Raw genomic sequence first — 16,954 nt, 5'->3', positions numbered from 1 at the left:
ACCTCCGTTCCTAGTTTGTCTAGAAGTTGAATTTTATAAAAACAAAACATTTTTCCAGCTTGCTTTGTCATTTTATTATTTTTATTAATACTTTAGATGAAGTGTTCAAGGATTCTGACTGTGTATAAAATTGTTAAATGCTTCAAAACTGAGTAAAATTATCACTGGATATATGTATAAATAAGTGTGTATGTTTACTTTAAGAAACATGTATGGTTCAGTATGAGCCAAAATTAGGAGAAAATCCAATTGTAATTCAGTCACTGGAGCATGAAAGGCAGGAGGAAATAGCATCCTGTATCCATATAGCATTGGGAAAGTGAACATGGCATAGGATTTTAATTTGCAAGATCACATATTTTTAGGGAGCTTTGAGAGACAACTCAGGAATGCCATTTGCTTGGTTATTTTTAGAATACTAATAGGAACTAATTACAGGTACTGAATAAAATTTAAACATTAAGCACATTAATTACAGTTATTTTGTGAATTGTTCATATTTCATTTGGTCTAATGGGTTGATGAATTATAATTTAATAATGTAATATAATGTAAGTAGAATAATGTAAGTAGAATAGCTGTATGAAAGAATGTATATTCTTTTATCATGCCTCATTCCTTTTTAAATTAAAGTATTAATAAACATAAATTAAATTGTCTTAAACCTTCATACATTTTATTTGCCAGTGCTTTTATACATTTTCTGCGTATGTAATAAAATGGTAGTCAAGTGGTTCAACTGTTGTATTCCAAAAGTAATAAAAACACTTTGCATTGGTAATTAGCTTTATTGCATATTTCTAAGGAATGAATTACCTATCTCTTGATGGCACAATTTTGTGTAACTCAAATGCCTGCATATTTTAGCATTGCTAAATTGATGCAATGAAGCTTCCTTTTAATTAGATCCTAAATTGAAAGCAACAAAGTATAACTATTGTGGGATTTCAGAGGACTTCATCATGAGTATTATTATTACATAAGTATTGAAAACTTTCAGAATGAACAATGAAAACATACTAATGAAACCAAGGAATGCAGTCACGTTTCTTCTTACCTTGAAACTGGTGCTCCCTAGAGAACATTTGCAGTGCTCTCATTAGTAATGGGTTATTCAGAAAACTCCTTGATCCTTTATTTTTGCACTTGTTGACATTAGTTCAGTAATAATTTCTGAGATGACTTGGTTTGTGAGGAGTTTCTGACTCTTACACTTGCAATAATGTTCCATCCATATAAATATTGTCCTTTCATTTATATTCTCCACCTTTTTCATTAGCTTTGAGTGAGCTGTATTTCCCAATGCAGTCTCTTTTCTTTCAGTCAAATGGTTGGAGTAGAGTATATCCTTCTCCATGCACAAGAGCCAATTCTTTTCATAATTCGTAAGCAGCAAAGACAGAGTCCAACCCAAGGTAAGGATTTACACTACACTTCCATTGCAAAAGAGCAAACAGCTATACAGGCAGTCCCCAAGTTATGAACAAGATAGGTTCAGAAATCCCAGCCAGTTTACCAGCTGTTAGGAATTGTGGGAGCTGAAGTCCGAAACTTCTGGAGGCACACGGTGTAGGAGATTGCCAAGAGTGGTGCTTCTTAAGCTGTTTAATGTAGAAGACCAGTAACTCCTCCTGTCCACAAGTGATCTTGGAGCTTGTACCATATTTGAGCTGATTGATGGCAATTGGTTCTTGTTTCCTGAAAGTTTCCAGGGACTGGCAGCTGGTGGTGTTTAGAATGACACTAGTCCATGGACCACCACTTTGAATAACACTGTATTGGAGTCCCTGTAGATCAGAAGATCGGTGCAAGCTTTTCATATCTCTTTATGTTTGCTCACTTGCTCAAGTTGCTCAAGATTTGGAAATACGAACACATTCCACCTGCAGTGCCTTTTAGCAGCTTGATGTGATTAGAAAAATGGAGAAATGTGGGGATTCTTTGGTGATGTTGGCGTTATGGCTACCTAAAGAAGGAGAATGCCATCTTCGTGACCACGTCATCCCCTATGAACCCTTCGATCTCTGAGATCTTCCGGAGAGACCCTCCTCTCGCTTCCATCTTCCTCACAACTGGATTTGGTGGGGACGAGAGAGAGGGCCTTCTCGGCCGTGGTCCCCCGTCTCTGGAACTCCCTGCCCAGGGAGATTAGGTTAGCTCCCTCTCTACCCTCCTTTAAGACTTGGATGTTTCGGTAGGCCTTCAGTGATACAGTCATTAACCAATCAGCCCCAGATGGTTTTTAATAATATATCCTGTATTTATTATGTCCTTACCATTTATGTGTTTTAAATGCAATTTTTATCCTTGTATTGATTGGTTGTAACTGTTACAATACTCTTGTTTCATATTGTATTACTGTTTTATTTTTAATACTGTGATTTGTATTATGTTGTCGTTTATTTTGTTGTTATGTTGTTTGGGCTTCTGCCCCATGTAAGCCGCCCCGAGTCCCCGTGGGGAGATGGTGGCGGGGTATAAATAAAATTTTATTATTTATTATTATTATTCCTATTCCATTTGATTTTGTTCCTGAATATTTTTCAAATAGCCATTCCATTGTTCATTGTGGTTGGAGGTAAAGAGAATAGTTATCCAACATGAGTGGAGGCTATTGGCTAGGAAAAAACTGCTCTGCAGTTGTGAGTCACAATCTTTGGTCTAGCATATGTTTTCGATTTCTAATCCCAGAGGTCCTGGTCAACATGGAGAGAGATCTGGCAGCTAAAATTCAAAAGAGCTTCAGGGCTGTTTGAGAGTCACTGCTTTAAAATCTGATTTCCTTTTTGTAATATCAAGAAGATGCCCTCTTGTGGTAAAAGGCGAATAGTGCCAGTAAAATAATGTCACTTTAACTGCTTCTTATATGCCTCTTGACGTATTTATTTAATCCCTTCAAAGGTTCTGAATGTTTTCACTATAATTGTTCATATCCAAGGCTTTGTGTGTACCTGTTGCCAACATAGTCTAGAGCAGTGGTTCTCAACCTTTGAGTCCCTAGGTGTTTTGGCCTAAAACACCCAGAAATGGGGGAGGCCTGGTTCGACAGTAGTACATGTGAAAAAGATCTTGAAGTCTTCGTGGACAACAAGTTAAACATGAGCCTACAATGTGATGCAGTGGCCAAAAAAGCCAATGGGATTTTGGCCTGCATCAATAGGATTATAGTGTCTAGATCCAGGGAAGTCATGCTACCCCTCTATTCTGCCTTGGTCAGACCACACCTGGAATACTGTGTCCAATTCTGGGCACCACAGTTCAAGGGAGATGTTGACAAACTGGAAAGTGTCCAGAGGAGGGTGACTAAAATGATTAAGGGTCTGGAAAACAAGCCCTATGCGGAGCAGCTTAAAGAGCTGGGCATGTTTAACCTGCAGAAGAGAAGGCTGAGAGGAGAGATGATAGCCATGTATAAATATGTGAGGGGAAGTCATAGGGAGGAGGGAGCAAGCTTGTTTTCTCTTGCCCTGGAGACTAGGATGTGAACAATGGCTTCAAACTACAGGAAATGAGATTCCACCTGAATATTAGGAAGAACTTCTTAATGGTTCGGCAGTGGAACTCTCTACTCCGAAGTGTGGTGGAGGCTTCTTCTTTGGAGGGTTTTAAGCAGAGGCTGGATGGCCATCTGTCGGGAGTGCTTTGAATGTGATTTTCCTGCTTCTTGGCAGGGGGTTGGACTGGATGGCCTGTGAGGTCTCTTCCAATTATATGATTCTATGAAATCTCAGCCAGTTTACCAGCTGTTAAGATTTCTGGGAGTTGAAGGCCAAAACATCTGGGGACCCACAGATTGAGAACCACTGGTCTAGAGGTTGACCAACAGATGACCACCCAGCCTTTATAATAATAATAATAATAATAATAATAATAATAATAATAATAATAATAATAGCAGAAATCCCAGAGGCCATCCAGTGCAACTCCCTTTTGCCCATGCAGGAAAACCACAATCAAAGCACCCCCAACAGATACTGCTTCTGTTGTTATTTCTGGCAATTCAAAACTTTAATTTCCTTGAATTTCTCAGGAGGGGGAAAGAAGAAGAGGCAGGAAGCAGCATCACAGTTTGAGCAGAGCTTGAGAACCCCTGGCCTAAAGTCATGTCCATGTGTCCAGGATTTATCGCACAATGAAAAGAAGAGTGGATTAGACCTGAGATTAATAAGTGCAGCTCCTCATGTTCTTGTTCATGTTCTTATCTTTAAAATGGTTTCCACAACCTACTGAACTTTCATAACAATCTGGGCAAAATCATGCTCCTATTCTGAACATAGACTCCTAATAATGCTTTCCATATCAGTGGCCATCTTGAATGATCTATGTGTTTAAATATAATGTAATATTCTGTTTGCAGTGCTGGTAGCCTCCTTTTCCTTTCAACCAGTGTGACATACTATTTTGGATTGTTAGACTAAGAATGAGAAAATTGTGTTCAAATATGAATTTGGCCAATAAATTGTCTGGATAACCTCTAGCAAGTCAGCAGCTGTCAGATTAACCTTTGCAAGGTGACTGTAAGGGAAAAATGAGCATGTGACAGACAAACTAAACTGCTTTAATCTGTTTGAAGGAAAAATTTGATATAAATAAAATACTAAATAAATATTGCTTGAATACGAATTAGCTCTCACTACTCTGTGAACAGTGAGTTAAGCAGGTTTACTGTTTGGCTAGATTGCATTGGATGTTGAACTAAATTTGCATTTCTTTTATAGTTATTCCATTGGCCGATTACTACATTATTGCTGGAGTGATTTATCAGGCACCTGATCTGGGATCGGTTGTAAATTCTAGAGTGGTAAGTCTCTGTGTTATATGTTTTGGTAAAACAACTGAATTATCAGTGCAATACTTTTGGTTGTTTCTTGCGTCTCTGTCCTTGGATTTTAGGGGAATAGCTATGAGAAAATTTTATTTCTGATTGTATATTATAAACACATGCACATGTCAAAAACAGGAAGATTTTGAGTTGTTTTGGACTATAACCTATGGTGTGGTGTACCTTTATGTTTAAGGGTGGAATATTTTGAACACTAGTTTCAGTTTTCTACTTCTGTCTGTGAAAGATGTTCCACAAAAGGGGACTGTAGATGGAAAGGCAATTTCAGTTATTACATCCTTTTAAATTTAGACATGAGAGATGTCTTAGTAAGGCCCCTGGGATGATCTGTGTGTGAACTCTGTGTAAAAAAACTCTCAGAGCATTCTCAAATTCCCTTTCCTATTTCCCATGTCTTTTAAGAACGTTAATGCTTTATTTATTTATTTATTTATTTATTTGTAGAGTTTCTAGTATAAGGGGAAATGAAGTGTCACCCTGCAAAGGGACTCATTTCCCCCTATTTCTTACCATTGATGATGTTTGGCTGAGGCTGATAAGGAGTGGAAATTTCACATTACATTGCACTCCTTGCTCTCCTTTCCCATTCTTATCTCTACTTCAAACTGTATGCCTAAAAACTGTAGGCCAAACAAGTTCAGAATACTAGAGTATGTTTATAAAAAGAAATTATTTTGAGTTGAACCGTCTACTGGCAAATGTATAGTGCCAGGAGGAAAACCATACATTTCAATAATGCATTTCCCCAGCTAACTGCAGTACATGGAATCCAGTCGGCTTTTGAAGAAGCTATGTCTTACTGCCGCTATCATCCCTCGAAAGGCTATTGGTGGCATTTCAAAGATCAAGAAGAACGAGGTAGGCTATTCAAATACTCTGGTCTTTAACTTGTACTATTTCACTCTTCTTTGGCCTAAATTCTGGTATTACATTCAGTATGTGTACTTTGCAAATAATTCTGTTCATTCTATTAGTTTCTGGAATTTCCTTTTGTAAACAGGAACTGGAAAGGAATTGTTTTTTTTATCCTCTTTTTATCTTAGCTTTTTATCTTATCTTAACACTTTTATCAGTGTTTAATTGCTTTGTTTTTCATTATTTTTTAGAAAATATGATACTTAAGATTTGTGAAAAATATTCAATTTTAAAAACATATTCTAATGGAATTATGATTCCTATGATTTCCCATTCAGATAAGGCTAAACCAAAAGCCAAGAAGAAGGAAGAACCCAGCTCCATTTTTCAGAGGCATCGTGTGGATTCATTGCTTCTAGATCTCAGAAACAAATTCCCTCCTAAATTTGTGCAGGTACCAGTTAAGATACAGAATATTACATGGCCATATTCTGTTGGGTCCATTTAGTTTCTGTAATGCAGGTGATAGGACATTTCAGTTTTTTTTTTGGGGGGGGGGGTTGGCTGAGATTTAACATCATTTAATTTTGATCATCATGGAAAAAACAGGTTACATACTTCAGTATGATTGGTTAAAGATAGAATTATTAAATGAAGTATTTTGACGTTTTACATAGTCTCCTTGAAATTACTCCTGTGCAATGAAAGGTACAGCACAAAATAATATGAGCTTTTGCATGACTTTATTTCAAGAACATTTCTGCTGGATTGTACCTCTTGTGAAATTCCTTGAGCATCACCTTTGTGGATAAACTGTTGTTGCGTGCCTTCAAGTTGTTACTGACCTATGCCAATCCTAAAATGAACCTATCTCAGGGTTTTTTTCGGCAGTATTTGTTCAGAAGAGGTTTGCAATTGCTTTCCTTAGAGGCTAAGAGAGTATGACTTGCCCAAGGTTACCCAATAGGTTTCATGGCCAAGCGAGGATTCAAACCCTGGTCTCTAGAGTAATAGTCCCACACTCAAATCATAACAGTATATTGGCTTCCCTTGTAGAAGAAATACAGAATGCCAAACCCCCTCTTTAGCACACTATGTTATTCTTTCTAGGAGCGATGGATGATCAATTATGATGTTATTAATCTGAATTGACTAATCCCTGCCTATGAAATTATGTATGCAAAGGGGAAAGGGGAGTTTATATAGCGAACTATGTCTCTTTCTGAAGTTGTACTTGATATCCTTAGAATATCCCAGTCTGAGAACAGTAGAAGGCTTGACTCTGTATGACTACTGTTCTGTTCCTTTACAAATATAGTCATAGATGTTGGGCAAAATATATGTGGCAGACCAGTTTATTCTCTTACGTACTTTTGCTTTTCTGTACAATAAAAGTTATGTCAGGGGTAAGCTGTATTTCTTTTACTCGTAACTCAACTCCCCCTTTTTTAATTCACAGCAAAAGCAAGGAGAAAAACCCATCCCAGGTAAGAATTTAATCAAGTTTTGAGTAAGGTAACATTGATAAATTGTGTAGGCTTAGCTTCATTTGGCACACTTGGGAAGACTACTACTGCCTACATCTAAGGACATGTTCACTACAACTCTGTTTATGTATAGCTCTGCTGTACTGGGACTTGGAAGATCCCTCTAGCTTTGTTTTCTCACTTCTTTATAAATTATCCTAGATGTAAGATTTGGTTTACCTTGTCAAAAGAGAAAATCTGAATGCAGCAATTCAGCAAATGTCTTACGTTTTGCATTGCAATAGTGGCTTTAGGGCCTATGTCTTGCAGGATGTTTGCAAACTAGAACATCCAAAGAGCTGCTTTTCCATAGGTCTGAAACTTTTATTGTGCAATTGTTGGGAATGTTTTGTCCCAGCGAAGAGAGAATGGGAATGAATCTGTTCCTGGGATTCTCCTTGCTCAAATTCCACATAGTCATTTCACTAATATCTTTTTTAAATAACCTGGTAAATTTCTTGAAGAACAACCAGACATTTCAAAGCCATTGTCATTAACTTCATGTGTTTTCTTTATTTTGCAGTGGATCAAATCAAGGAGCCAGAACCAGCCCCTGAAACGGTGAAACAAGAAGAGAAGGAGAGTGCCAAGACCACACAACAGAGCACTAGTACTAAGGCGCCACCAGAAAAAAGAATGAGACTGCAGTGAAAGAAAGGACATTAACTTAATTTAGAACAAGGGGTGGATACGTTATCTGTAGTGCCATATGGCATTTCAGAGTTTAAATGCATCACGTTTTCACCTCTGAATTTTAAAGACTTATTTGCAAAGCTTTACATACACAAGAAGGAATGGCTTTCAGTCTTAATGTTCAAAGCTGAATCTCATGTCTTCTGGATTTGCTTTTGGAAACTTTTGCTTGATTTTTAAGTGTTTTTTTCTGGCTGAAAAATCTTTCTCTTATAAAACTAGGGAGTAGACAACCTGATGTCCTCCAGAGATTTTTGGACTGCAGTTTTCCCGGATTCACCTTGTCAAGTTGTGCTTTGCAAAAGAGACAAAAAAAACAACAGACCAGCCCATTTCTTGATCATGTTATGATTATCATATGAATAAGATCAATATTGTCTGCGATCCTGTTCATGTAGTTATGCCTTCATAATTATGTCTCCCAATTCTATTGTCCAAAACTCATGTTTCAAGTGATGCAGACTCTCCCCAATATAGCAATGTCTTTCTCATTTAAGAGTGGGAAGATCAACAGACACGCCTAACTGCTTTCCTGTATCTTGATACACTGCAACCGGGGTAGACCAGGACCTCCAAATGTTCTTAGAAGGCCTCTGTGGATGATGTTCTTGTAAATCATCCACTTTCAGGAAAATAGCTGGACACGTCCCCTGATCATCATAAATTCATCAATGCTACAGAAATTGCTATTTCACTTAAAAGCTGGTTTTACAGAGGTTTTTTCCCCTCAGTTGTCTGGCTGGTAAAGAATTCTGACCTATGCAATTAACCAAAATGTGGGTTATGGTAGTGTGTGTTTAACTTGGGCTATTGTAACTAACTAGCTGGATGCTTGCCCTTATAATGTGGGACTTGTGAAGAAAGTAGTAAGCAGAAGATTTTCACCATGAAAATATATACAATTTGCTCTATTTAGTCCATGTATTCAGAAGTTTGATGTAGGCTGAATTTTCACATTTTCTAACATCTCCTTGACATGCGTCAAAATTGGAACTTCCAGCTTCAGTTTATATTACTGCATATATTTGCTCTTTACATGTGCTAATGCAAAAAATAAATCCACATCCTGAGATGTTGTTTTTGAACTTGCATTATTTTTCATGAGTTTGTTTGACATCCAGTTATATTTTCCCATTCATTCTGCTTCTGTCAATGAACAAGGACAATTTAAACCTTCTCATGAAAGGGAAATCTTTTGGAATTGATTAGGGCCAGGGGATTCAGAGAAGGAAATACTGGCACATCCTTGTTTATGTAATGTTAGATTTAACCCTTTGCCCCCCAATTGAGATTCCTATTGTGATAATTGTGTAAGATTTAAGAACGCTAATTTTGCCAAATATGATTGGTTATTTAATTTTTGTCCATTTTTGATAGGCTGGAAAAAGTGCTGTTTATTTTGTCTTATTCGTGACATGTATCATAATATTGGGGAATAGCAGTCAGTAGGCACTGAATTAATTCAGTGAGATTGCAATATACTGTGTATATAAAGAATGGATGCAAGTGGGATTTACACTCAGGAGATCTCAGCATTTATTTAACCTAGGAACCTGATAACTTTAGAGGACTGATTCTGGAAGAAATATACTATAATTTAATTTTTTCATATGTTTTCTACTGCCCAGAATAGTTTTCTCTCTGATATTATTTATATGTATGGCAACAGTATGTTTAAATGTCTGCATCTTACTGGCACTGAAGAAATTTCCTTTATAAAATAGTACCTAGTTTGCAATACTACCTAGTTTGATTATGGAATGGGTATAAGACTAAATCCCTTTTCAAAATGTCCTGTGTTTGGATGTTACATTGCGGTTTTTGTTTTTTAATTCTTAAATACACTGCTGTATTTTAGCTGCTTGTTTCCCCTCTCTATTATTATATTTCTGTATTGTATCAATGCAAAACAAAATGTTTAAATATTTTGTAAGAAATTCCAACTTCAAAACAAAATAAAGTTTCAATTTTGAAAACAATTACAGCAGTTTTTTTTAACAAATAACAAGGTAGCAAGTCATTGTTATAGCCTGTAACTCATTCATTCTTCTGATGTAAATAGCTTGTAAATTATCTTTTACAAATGAATCAGAAAAATATATGAAGGAAAGAATGTCATTTCATTGTTTTGCAGCTGAATTGGATATTCCTGTTTTACCATAGATATTTGGGTTGTAGAACAGTAGCAAAATAGTCTACATTTTCATAAATTGTATGATCATCTGTCAATGACATACTCATCTTCTCTCCTTTATGACAATAGGAACCTGGTTCAGTGCTTTGTTATTTATGAAGAGAAAGATCTATTTTCCTTGAGGGCCCTTCCACACTGCCATATAACCCAGAATATCAAGGCAGAAAATCTCACAATATCTGCTTTGAACTGGGTTTTCTGACTCTTAAGACATTTATATTTCCATCTTGCCTACAAGATGTAAATCCATTTCCCTTTTGTATTCTACATGGCTGAGGTAACCCATAGCTGAGTTTGAAATATGGAGCATTGATGGCAAGATGGATAGGAGAGGAAAGGAAAATAGATAAAGGTAGGATGAGAAGAGCACTTCAGGATTTTTTTTTTGTTAAACAGATTTGATACAACTACAAATAGCTTATTTCTCTTTGGCCCATTCCACACAGCTGAATAAAATCCCACATTTTCTGCTTTGAACTGCAATATATGGCGGTATGGACTCGGATAACTCACATCAACATATCTATAGTGAACTCAAACAATTCTGAATCAAATCTCCTTGGCTTCAAGAGGATTACTTGCAAGTAAATATGTGTAGATTTTTCTGATTTTTAACACCTCAGGGCTTGATGAAGAAGCTGGTGGAGGTTAGAAAGCTTTCATGATGTATTTTGTGCATTTTATCCATACCTCACAACCTCTGAGGATGCCTGCCATAGATGTGGGCGAAACGTCAAGAGAGAATACTTCTGGAACATGGCCACACAGCCCGAAAGACATACAACAACCCCATTTTGGGTTGATTTGATATGGTCCTCATTGTTTTGTATCAGGAATTTGTGCCTTCAGTTCTGGGCAGAAGAGAAACCTATTAATGTAGGCATGGGCAAACTTTGGCCTCCCAGGTGTTTTGGCCTTGAACTTCCACAATTTCTAACAGCCTACCTGCTGTTAGGTATTGTAGGAGTTGCAGTCCAAAACACCTGAAGGTCCAAAGTTTGCCCATGCCTGTGTCAATGGCTCCCTACAGACTGTCTGCCCTAATAACGATTATTATTATTATTATTATTATTATTATTATTATTATTATTCCGCCCTATCTCCCCGAGGAAACTCAGGGCAGTTTAAAACAAAAAATGGCAAACATTCAATGCCAACAAGACATAACAAAATAGACCAAATCATAAACAGTAAATGAACAACATCAAAGTGCAATTATAAAAAACCCAAACTAACAAGTATACAAATATAACATTTACTTAGGTGATCCTTTGTTGCCCGAGTATGATGGCCTTCCAAGTGTAGTGTCCTGGCGGTGGGTACGTAGGTGATTGTAGAGCCCTATTCCTGACCCGCATGTTCTTCTGCAATAAGGACAAGGTTTCCAGGTGGAAGGTGGTACCGGTCAAGGTTGGCTTGACGCGCCTTTCTCTTGGCCCGTTTCTCCCTTTCGTCCTCCATTTGTGCCTCTTCAAATTCCACTGCACTGCTGGTCACAGCTTACCTCTAGGTAGTGCTCTAGTACCAGGGTTTCCCAGTTCTTGGTGTCTATGCCACAGTTTTTAAGATTAGTTTTAAGCCCATCTTTAAATCTCTTTTCCTGTCCATGAACATTTTATTTTCCATTCTTGAGTTGGGAGTACAATAACTGCTTTGGGAGATGGTGATCGGGCATTCGGACGTAGCCAGTCCAGTGGAGTTGATGGCGAATCTGTATTTCTGGCATTGCAGAGGGATTGGCTGGTGACTGCTGGAAGAGCACTTTGGTTTTTTCAATGTTCAATGGGAGGCTGAGCTTCTATATAACATTTAAGACACATTTAACTAAAAAAAAAATCCAATAATAGTATGTATTTAAATATTAAAAGTGTAAGACAATTTGTGGCAAGTCAACAGGGCTGAGGTAGATTTCCATTATCTACTCTGTTGTTGTTTATTTGTTCAGTCGCTTCCAACTTTTCATGACCTCGTGACCATAGCCACCCCCAGCTCTTTCAAGGTCAAGCCAGTCACTTCAAGGATACCATTCGTCCCTCTTGCCTTTGGTCTCCCCTCTTCCTTTTTCCTTCCATTTTCCTCAGCATCAGTATCTTCTCCAAACTTTCCTGTCTTCTCATTATATGACCAAAGTAGTTCATCTTTCGGTTGCTGTGAGTCGGGCTGTATGGCCATGTTCCAGAAGCTTTCTCTCCTGACATTTCGCCCACACCTGTGGCAGGCATCCTCAGAGGTTGAGAGATACTGTATATCTGTGGAAGGTCCAGGAAAGTCCAACAGACAAGAGTTCTTCCTCCGACCCTGGACCTTACATAGATATATAACCCCCCTCTCTTGTTTGGTTTCCAATATACCTCACAACCTCTGAGGATGCTTGCAATAGATGTGGGCGAAACGTCAGGAGAGAATGCTTCTGGAACATGACCATACAGCCCGGAAAATGCACAGCCCAGTTCTTCTTAATATTTACTGGAATCTCTTTTCCCACAGTTGGAATCCACTGCTTTGTGTCCTAGGGCCCTTCCACGCAGTCATATAACCCAGGATATTAAGGCAGAAAATCCCACAATATCTGCTTCGAACTGGGTTATCTGTGTCTACACTGCCATATATCTCAGTTCAAAGCACAAAATGTGGGATTTTATACAGCTGTGTGGAAGCGGCTGAGGGGGAAAAGGAAGGGACCTGAGGCTGTTCGGAATGGTGGGAGTTGAAGTCTAAAACCCCTGGGGAGAGGCCCGAAGCTTGCCCATGCCTGGTTGAAGAGACGCGCGCTGGCCCAGGAGCCTGGTCAGGGCAGGCCGGTCCCCTCCGGGCCTTCTCTTCTCAGGCGAAACCTCTTCCGCTTCGCTCCGCCCCCTCCCTTTGCTCAGTTCGACGGCAGAAGGGAAGAAAGCCGGTGAGCGAAGCGCGGCGGGGCCTGTGAACTCCATGGCGGCTCTCCTCCTCTCGCCTCGACGACGACGGAGGCGAGGAAGGCGGCGGCGGCGAGGAGGAGGCCTCGTCGTCCTCCCCCTCGGGCCCGGAGGGGAGAGATGCGCGGCGGCGGCGGCGGCGGGGCGGGCCTGGTGTGGCTGGCGCTGGCCTTGTGGAGCCACCAGGCCTTGTGCCAGGCGCCCCCGCCGCCCTTCTCCCCTCCGGGCCTGCGCTTTGCCTCCTTCGAGGTGATCGTCCCGCGGAAGATGGCGGCGCCTGGGCGAAGGCGGGATCCACAGGAGCTGAGCTACCTGCTGGAGGTGGAGGGGGCGGGCCTGGTGGTGCAGCTGAGGCGGGCGAGGGGCTTCCTCCTCAGGCACCTGCCCGTCTTCACCTACAGCGAGGAGGGCGAGCTCCAGGTGGACTACCCCTTCCTCAGGGAGGACTGCTACTACCAGGGAGCCCTCCAGGGCAGGCCCTCCTCCTCCATAGCCGCCCTCAGCACCTGCTCAGGGGGCCTCAGGGGTTTCTTGCAGGTGGGACGGAAGCTGTATGAAATCGAGCCCGTCCATGCCTCGGCCACCTTCCAGCACGTGGTGTATCGCTTGGAAGACGAGGCTGGCAAAGGGCGCATGGGGTGTGGGCTCACCGTGGAGGAAAGCTGCCCTGAAGCCGTGATTCCGGTGCATTTCGTAAGTGAAACGCTCCCTAGAGACCTTTGGAGGACACGTGCCAGGTACGTCAAAGTGGCAGTCGTGGTGGAGCACGCGTTGTATGCCCACTTTGGCAGGAACGACACGTTGGTGAGCCAGCGAATGGCGGAGGCTGTCCACTTGGCGGACTCGCTCTACAAGCCCCTGGGGGTCCGTGTGGTCCTCGTAGGGCTGGAGATCTGGTCACAAAAAAACCTCGTGGTGATCCCGAAGAGCATGAGTGAACTCCTCGGCGCTTTCAACAGCTGGAGGCAAACTACGCTCGTCCGACATCTAAGGCACGACATTGGCCACTTATTTGTATATCAGCGTTTCGGATCGACACTCGGGATGTCCTGTGTAGGGTCGGTGTGTGATCCTACCTGGGCGTCTGCTGTGGAGGCATTTATTACATCCAGTATGCTGTCTTTCGCCATAACCTTTAGCCATCAGTTGGGACACAGCCTCGGTATGCGGCATGATGAAAAGGGCTGTTTTTGTAACCACCGTTCTTGCATCATGGCTCCGATCCAAAGTCACACAAGTAGCTTCAGCAACTGCAGCTATGACAGCTATTTTCAGGTAATAAACAGTAATAGTAAACAATGTCTCTTGGTTCCTCCAGAACATGAGAAATTATTTGAACTCAAAAACTGTGGCAATAAGGTGGTAGAAAGCGGAGAACAATGTGACTGTGGTTCAAAATTGCATTGTGAATCTGACACATGCTGCCAGTCCAATTGTATGTTGCGGTCAGGAGCCACATGTGCTTTTGGAAAGTGCTGTGCCAACTGTCAGTTTCTTCCAGCTGGAACAGTTTGCAGAGAAAGAACTAATGTCTGTGACCTTCCTGAGTTCTGCACTGGGGTTACAGAATGGTGTCCCGAAGACACATATGTACAAGATGGAACCCCATGCTATGATGGTGCATATTGCTATCATGGAAAATGCTCTACTCACAATGAACAATGCAAAAGAATTTTTGGTAAACAAGCAGCAGTTGCCCCACTAAGCTGCTTCAGAGAAATAAATATTAAAGGCGACCGTTTTGGTAATTGTGGCATTGCTGATAATACCTATAGGAAATGCGAAAACCGTGGTGTGCTATGTGGGAAAATCCAGTGCATAAACATGGATGAAATTCCTAATTTAGTTGGCAATAGCACCATAATCCAAACCTATGTTAATAACAATTTCTGCTGGGGTACAAGTGACCTAAATGATACTGGAGCAGTAAAAGACGGCACAAAATGTGGCAATAGTATGATATGTATTAATAGGGATTGTATCAAGGTGTCACTCTTGAACTATGACTGTAATCTGACAAAGTGCCATAACAGAGGAGTATGCAATTCCCATAAAAATTGTCATTGTAATTATGGGTGGGCTCCTCCTAATTGTCTAAAAGAAGGCTACGGCGGCAGCATTGACAGTGGACCCTCTCCACCTAACAGTGGCAATATTGGAATGACTAGAAGCCTTGTAAACGTTGTTGCTGCTTCTGCAGTTTTTATTGTGGGAGTTGGAATTTTGTAAGAAATTTAACAATGGGATTATTCAAATGACCATAGTTCACTTACTGATGTTTCCAGTGGTAAACTCCAGTAAGTTCTCAAATGAGGATAACTCCTGAAGTGTCTGATCTGAAATTGTAAAGTGATGACCATATAAAAGATGTGGTATGCTGCAATGCAAATAATGCATTTTTGTTTCTGGTAAATAAAATTGGTTTCTTAACAATTTTTAAAGGCAATTTCTGCATATAATTAGTTTTCTAGACTTAATATCTTAGAAAATACATGGGCATGCAGGTGGTAATGCCTGGGGATACCATCATACAGAACTTTTTATGATGGTTACTTTGAAATGTCACATAAACATAACACTGAGTTAGATCAGCTCCATTTGCTTAAATTAGGTTCTGTGTCATTGATATTATTTGCAAGTCACATAAATCATCTGTTGGGAATATAATATCTTCAAAATAGTTCCAATTTTGTCCCATATTCTTATGAGTTGTTATATTTTTATTTATAAATGCTGCTCCCTGAATAGAGCCAAACATTCTTGTTCAAGGTCAAGTACATTTAAGAAACAAAATCATTTTTGGCACAATGTTTTGGTTCTGCATTATATTTCTTGAAATAATTTCTATGGGTACAGGCAGTTAATAACATTTCATTAGATGTTTGCAGGGTTTGTTCAAGGAATTCACCTGGATTCCTGGGCATAGCCATTTCACATGTATATGTTCAATTAAATGGATGACATCACATTATTTGCACATGTGTAAATACAGAAGATTGTTGCTCTATGCCTTTTTGTGGAGGTGAAGTATATATTGGGACTAACTTGTACAAGGGTTAAATGAAAGATAACTGGAAGCCTGACAAAATTAAAGTAGTAAGAGAGTGTTGTCCAAGACAAATCTAATTAGATGATGCATTCGTATATACTCTAATAAACAGTTCTCTGAATCACAATATTGCCAATGCAGTCAATCAGCATCCTAGTTCTTCTGTAAATTCTTATAGAGACAAAATAAAACATTTCAAAATGGCACACTCACAATCTTCTCACTCAATTTTTTTAGGTATAATCAGCATTAGAGTGAGAGAGGTCTTGGTCACAAGAGCAAAAACTGCATAGAATCAGACATAAATATTCTACCATAGCATAAATATTTGACTACTGACCTTGCCAATCCCCTCTCTTTTATATTAATGGTATATATCATTTTTGAGTAGCGACAAAACATTTTATGATCACCCCAACACTCATTTTGACTGCAGCGATATTTAATCATGGGTAATTGTGCTGGGAATTACAGTATCTATTGGTGGAATGACTGACACTGCTATTTTATATGCAGGTCTGGTATGTTTTTTTGTAAATGATCTTACAAACAGAAAATCAACACATATGTCAGACTTGCAGTGGCAGGTGTTAATTCAGTCAGATTCGTGTGATTTTGCAGGAGACAACAGTGCAGACTAGTTGTATATACAGTAGTAGTGAAACCTGAGAACTTCAGCATCTGAAGTCAAACTGGCTTTAAGGAACTCACAAATGTTAACAGGATTACTATAGTGAAACGTGTCTAATTAAAAAGCTTGATTTATAATGTTTGCTTTTTTGACTCATTATTAGTCTGCCTTGCATTTCAGTCTAACCCTAAACATTTATTTTTTAGAATGCTTATAATCCATACTTCAGGACTACATTTATCACCTGGCTT

The 16,954-nt window shown here is 39.6% G+C and overlaps 2 protein-coding genes across 2 annotated transcripts in view; both read left to right on the top strand.

The window, feature by feature from the left end:
• med6 (mediator complex subunit 6) overlaps positions 1–9,896 on the top strand; it is a 31,054-nt gene extending 21,158 nt beyond the window's left edge. The window contains exons 3-8 of the mRNA XM_003228895.4: positions 1,324–1,415; positions 4,719–4,801; positions 5,593–5,701; positions 6,037–6,152; positions 7,158–7,185; positions 7,748–9,896. Of these exons, the coding sequence (XP_003228943.1) occupies positions 1,324–1,415; positions 4,719–4,801; positions 5,593–5,701; positions 6,037–6,152; positions 7,158–7,185; positions 7,748–7,875 (556 nt within the window). The 3' untranslated portion in view covers positions 7,876–9,896. The remainder of the gene's footprint in view (positions 1–1,323; positions 1,416–4,718; positions 4,802–5,592; positions 5,702–6,036; positions 6,153–7,157; positions 7,186–7,747) is intronic.
• Positions 9,897–12,813: 2,917 nt separating this feature from the next.
• On the top strand, positions 12,814–16,840 carry LOC100562586 (disintegrin and metalloproteinase domain-containing protein 29). The gene has a single exon (XM_003228898.4). It carries the CDS (start codon positions 13,144–13,146, stop codon positions 15,250–15,252), a length of 2,109 nt encoding a protein of 702 aa, XP_003228946.1. The 5' UTR covers positions 12,814–13,143; the 3' UTR covers positions 15,253–16,840.
• The last annotated feature ends 114 nt before the right edge of the window (positions 16,841–16,954 follow it).

This window comes from Anolis carolinensis, chromosome 1 (genome assembly GCF_035594765.1).
Source record: "Anolis carolinensis isolate JA03-04 chromosome 1, rAnoCar3.1.pri, whole genome shotgun sequence".
NCBI classification, from domain to species: domain Eukaryota; kingdom Metazoa; phylum Chordata; class Lepidosauria; order Squamata; family Dactyloidae; genus Anolis; species Anolis carolinensis.
This window is presented reverse-complemented; position numbering and strand designations above follow the sequence as displayed.

Coding starts and splice junctions, on each gene's coding strand:
- LOC100562586 (XM_003228898.4), top strand. CDS start 13,144: ATGCGCGGCGGCGGCGGCGGCGGGGCGGGCCTGGTGTGGCTGGCGCTG.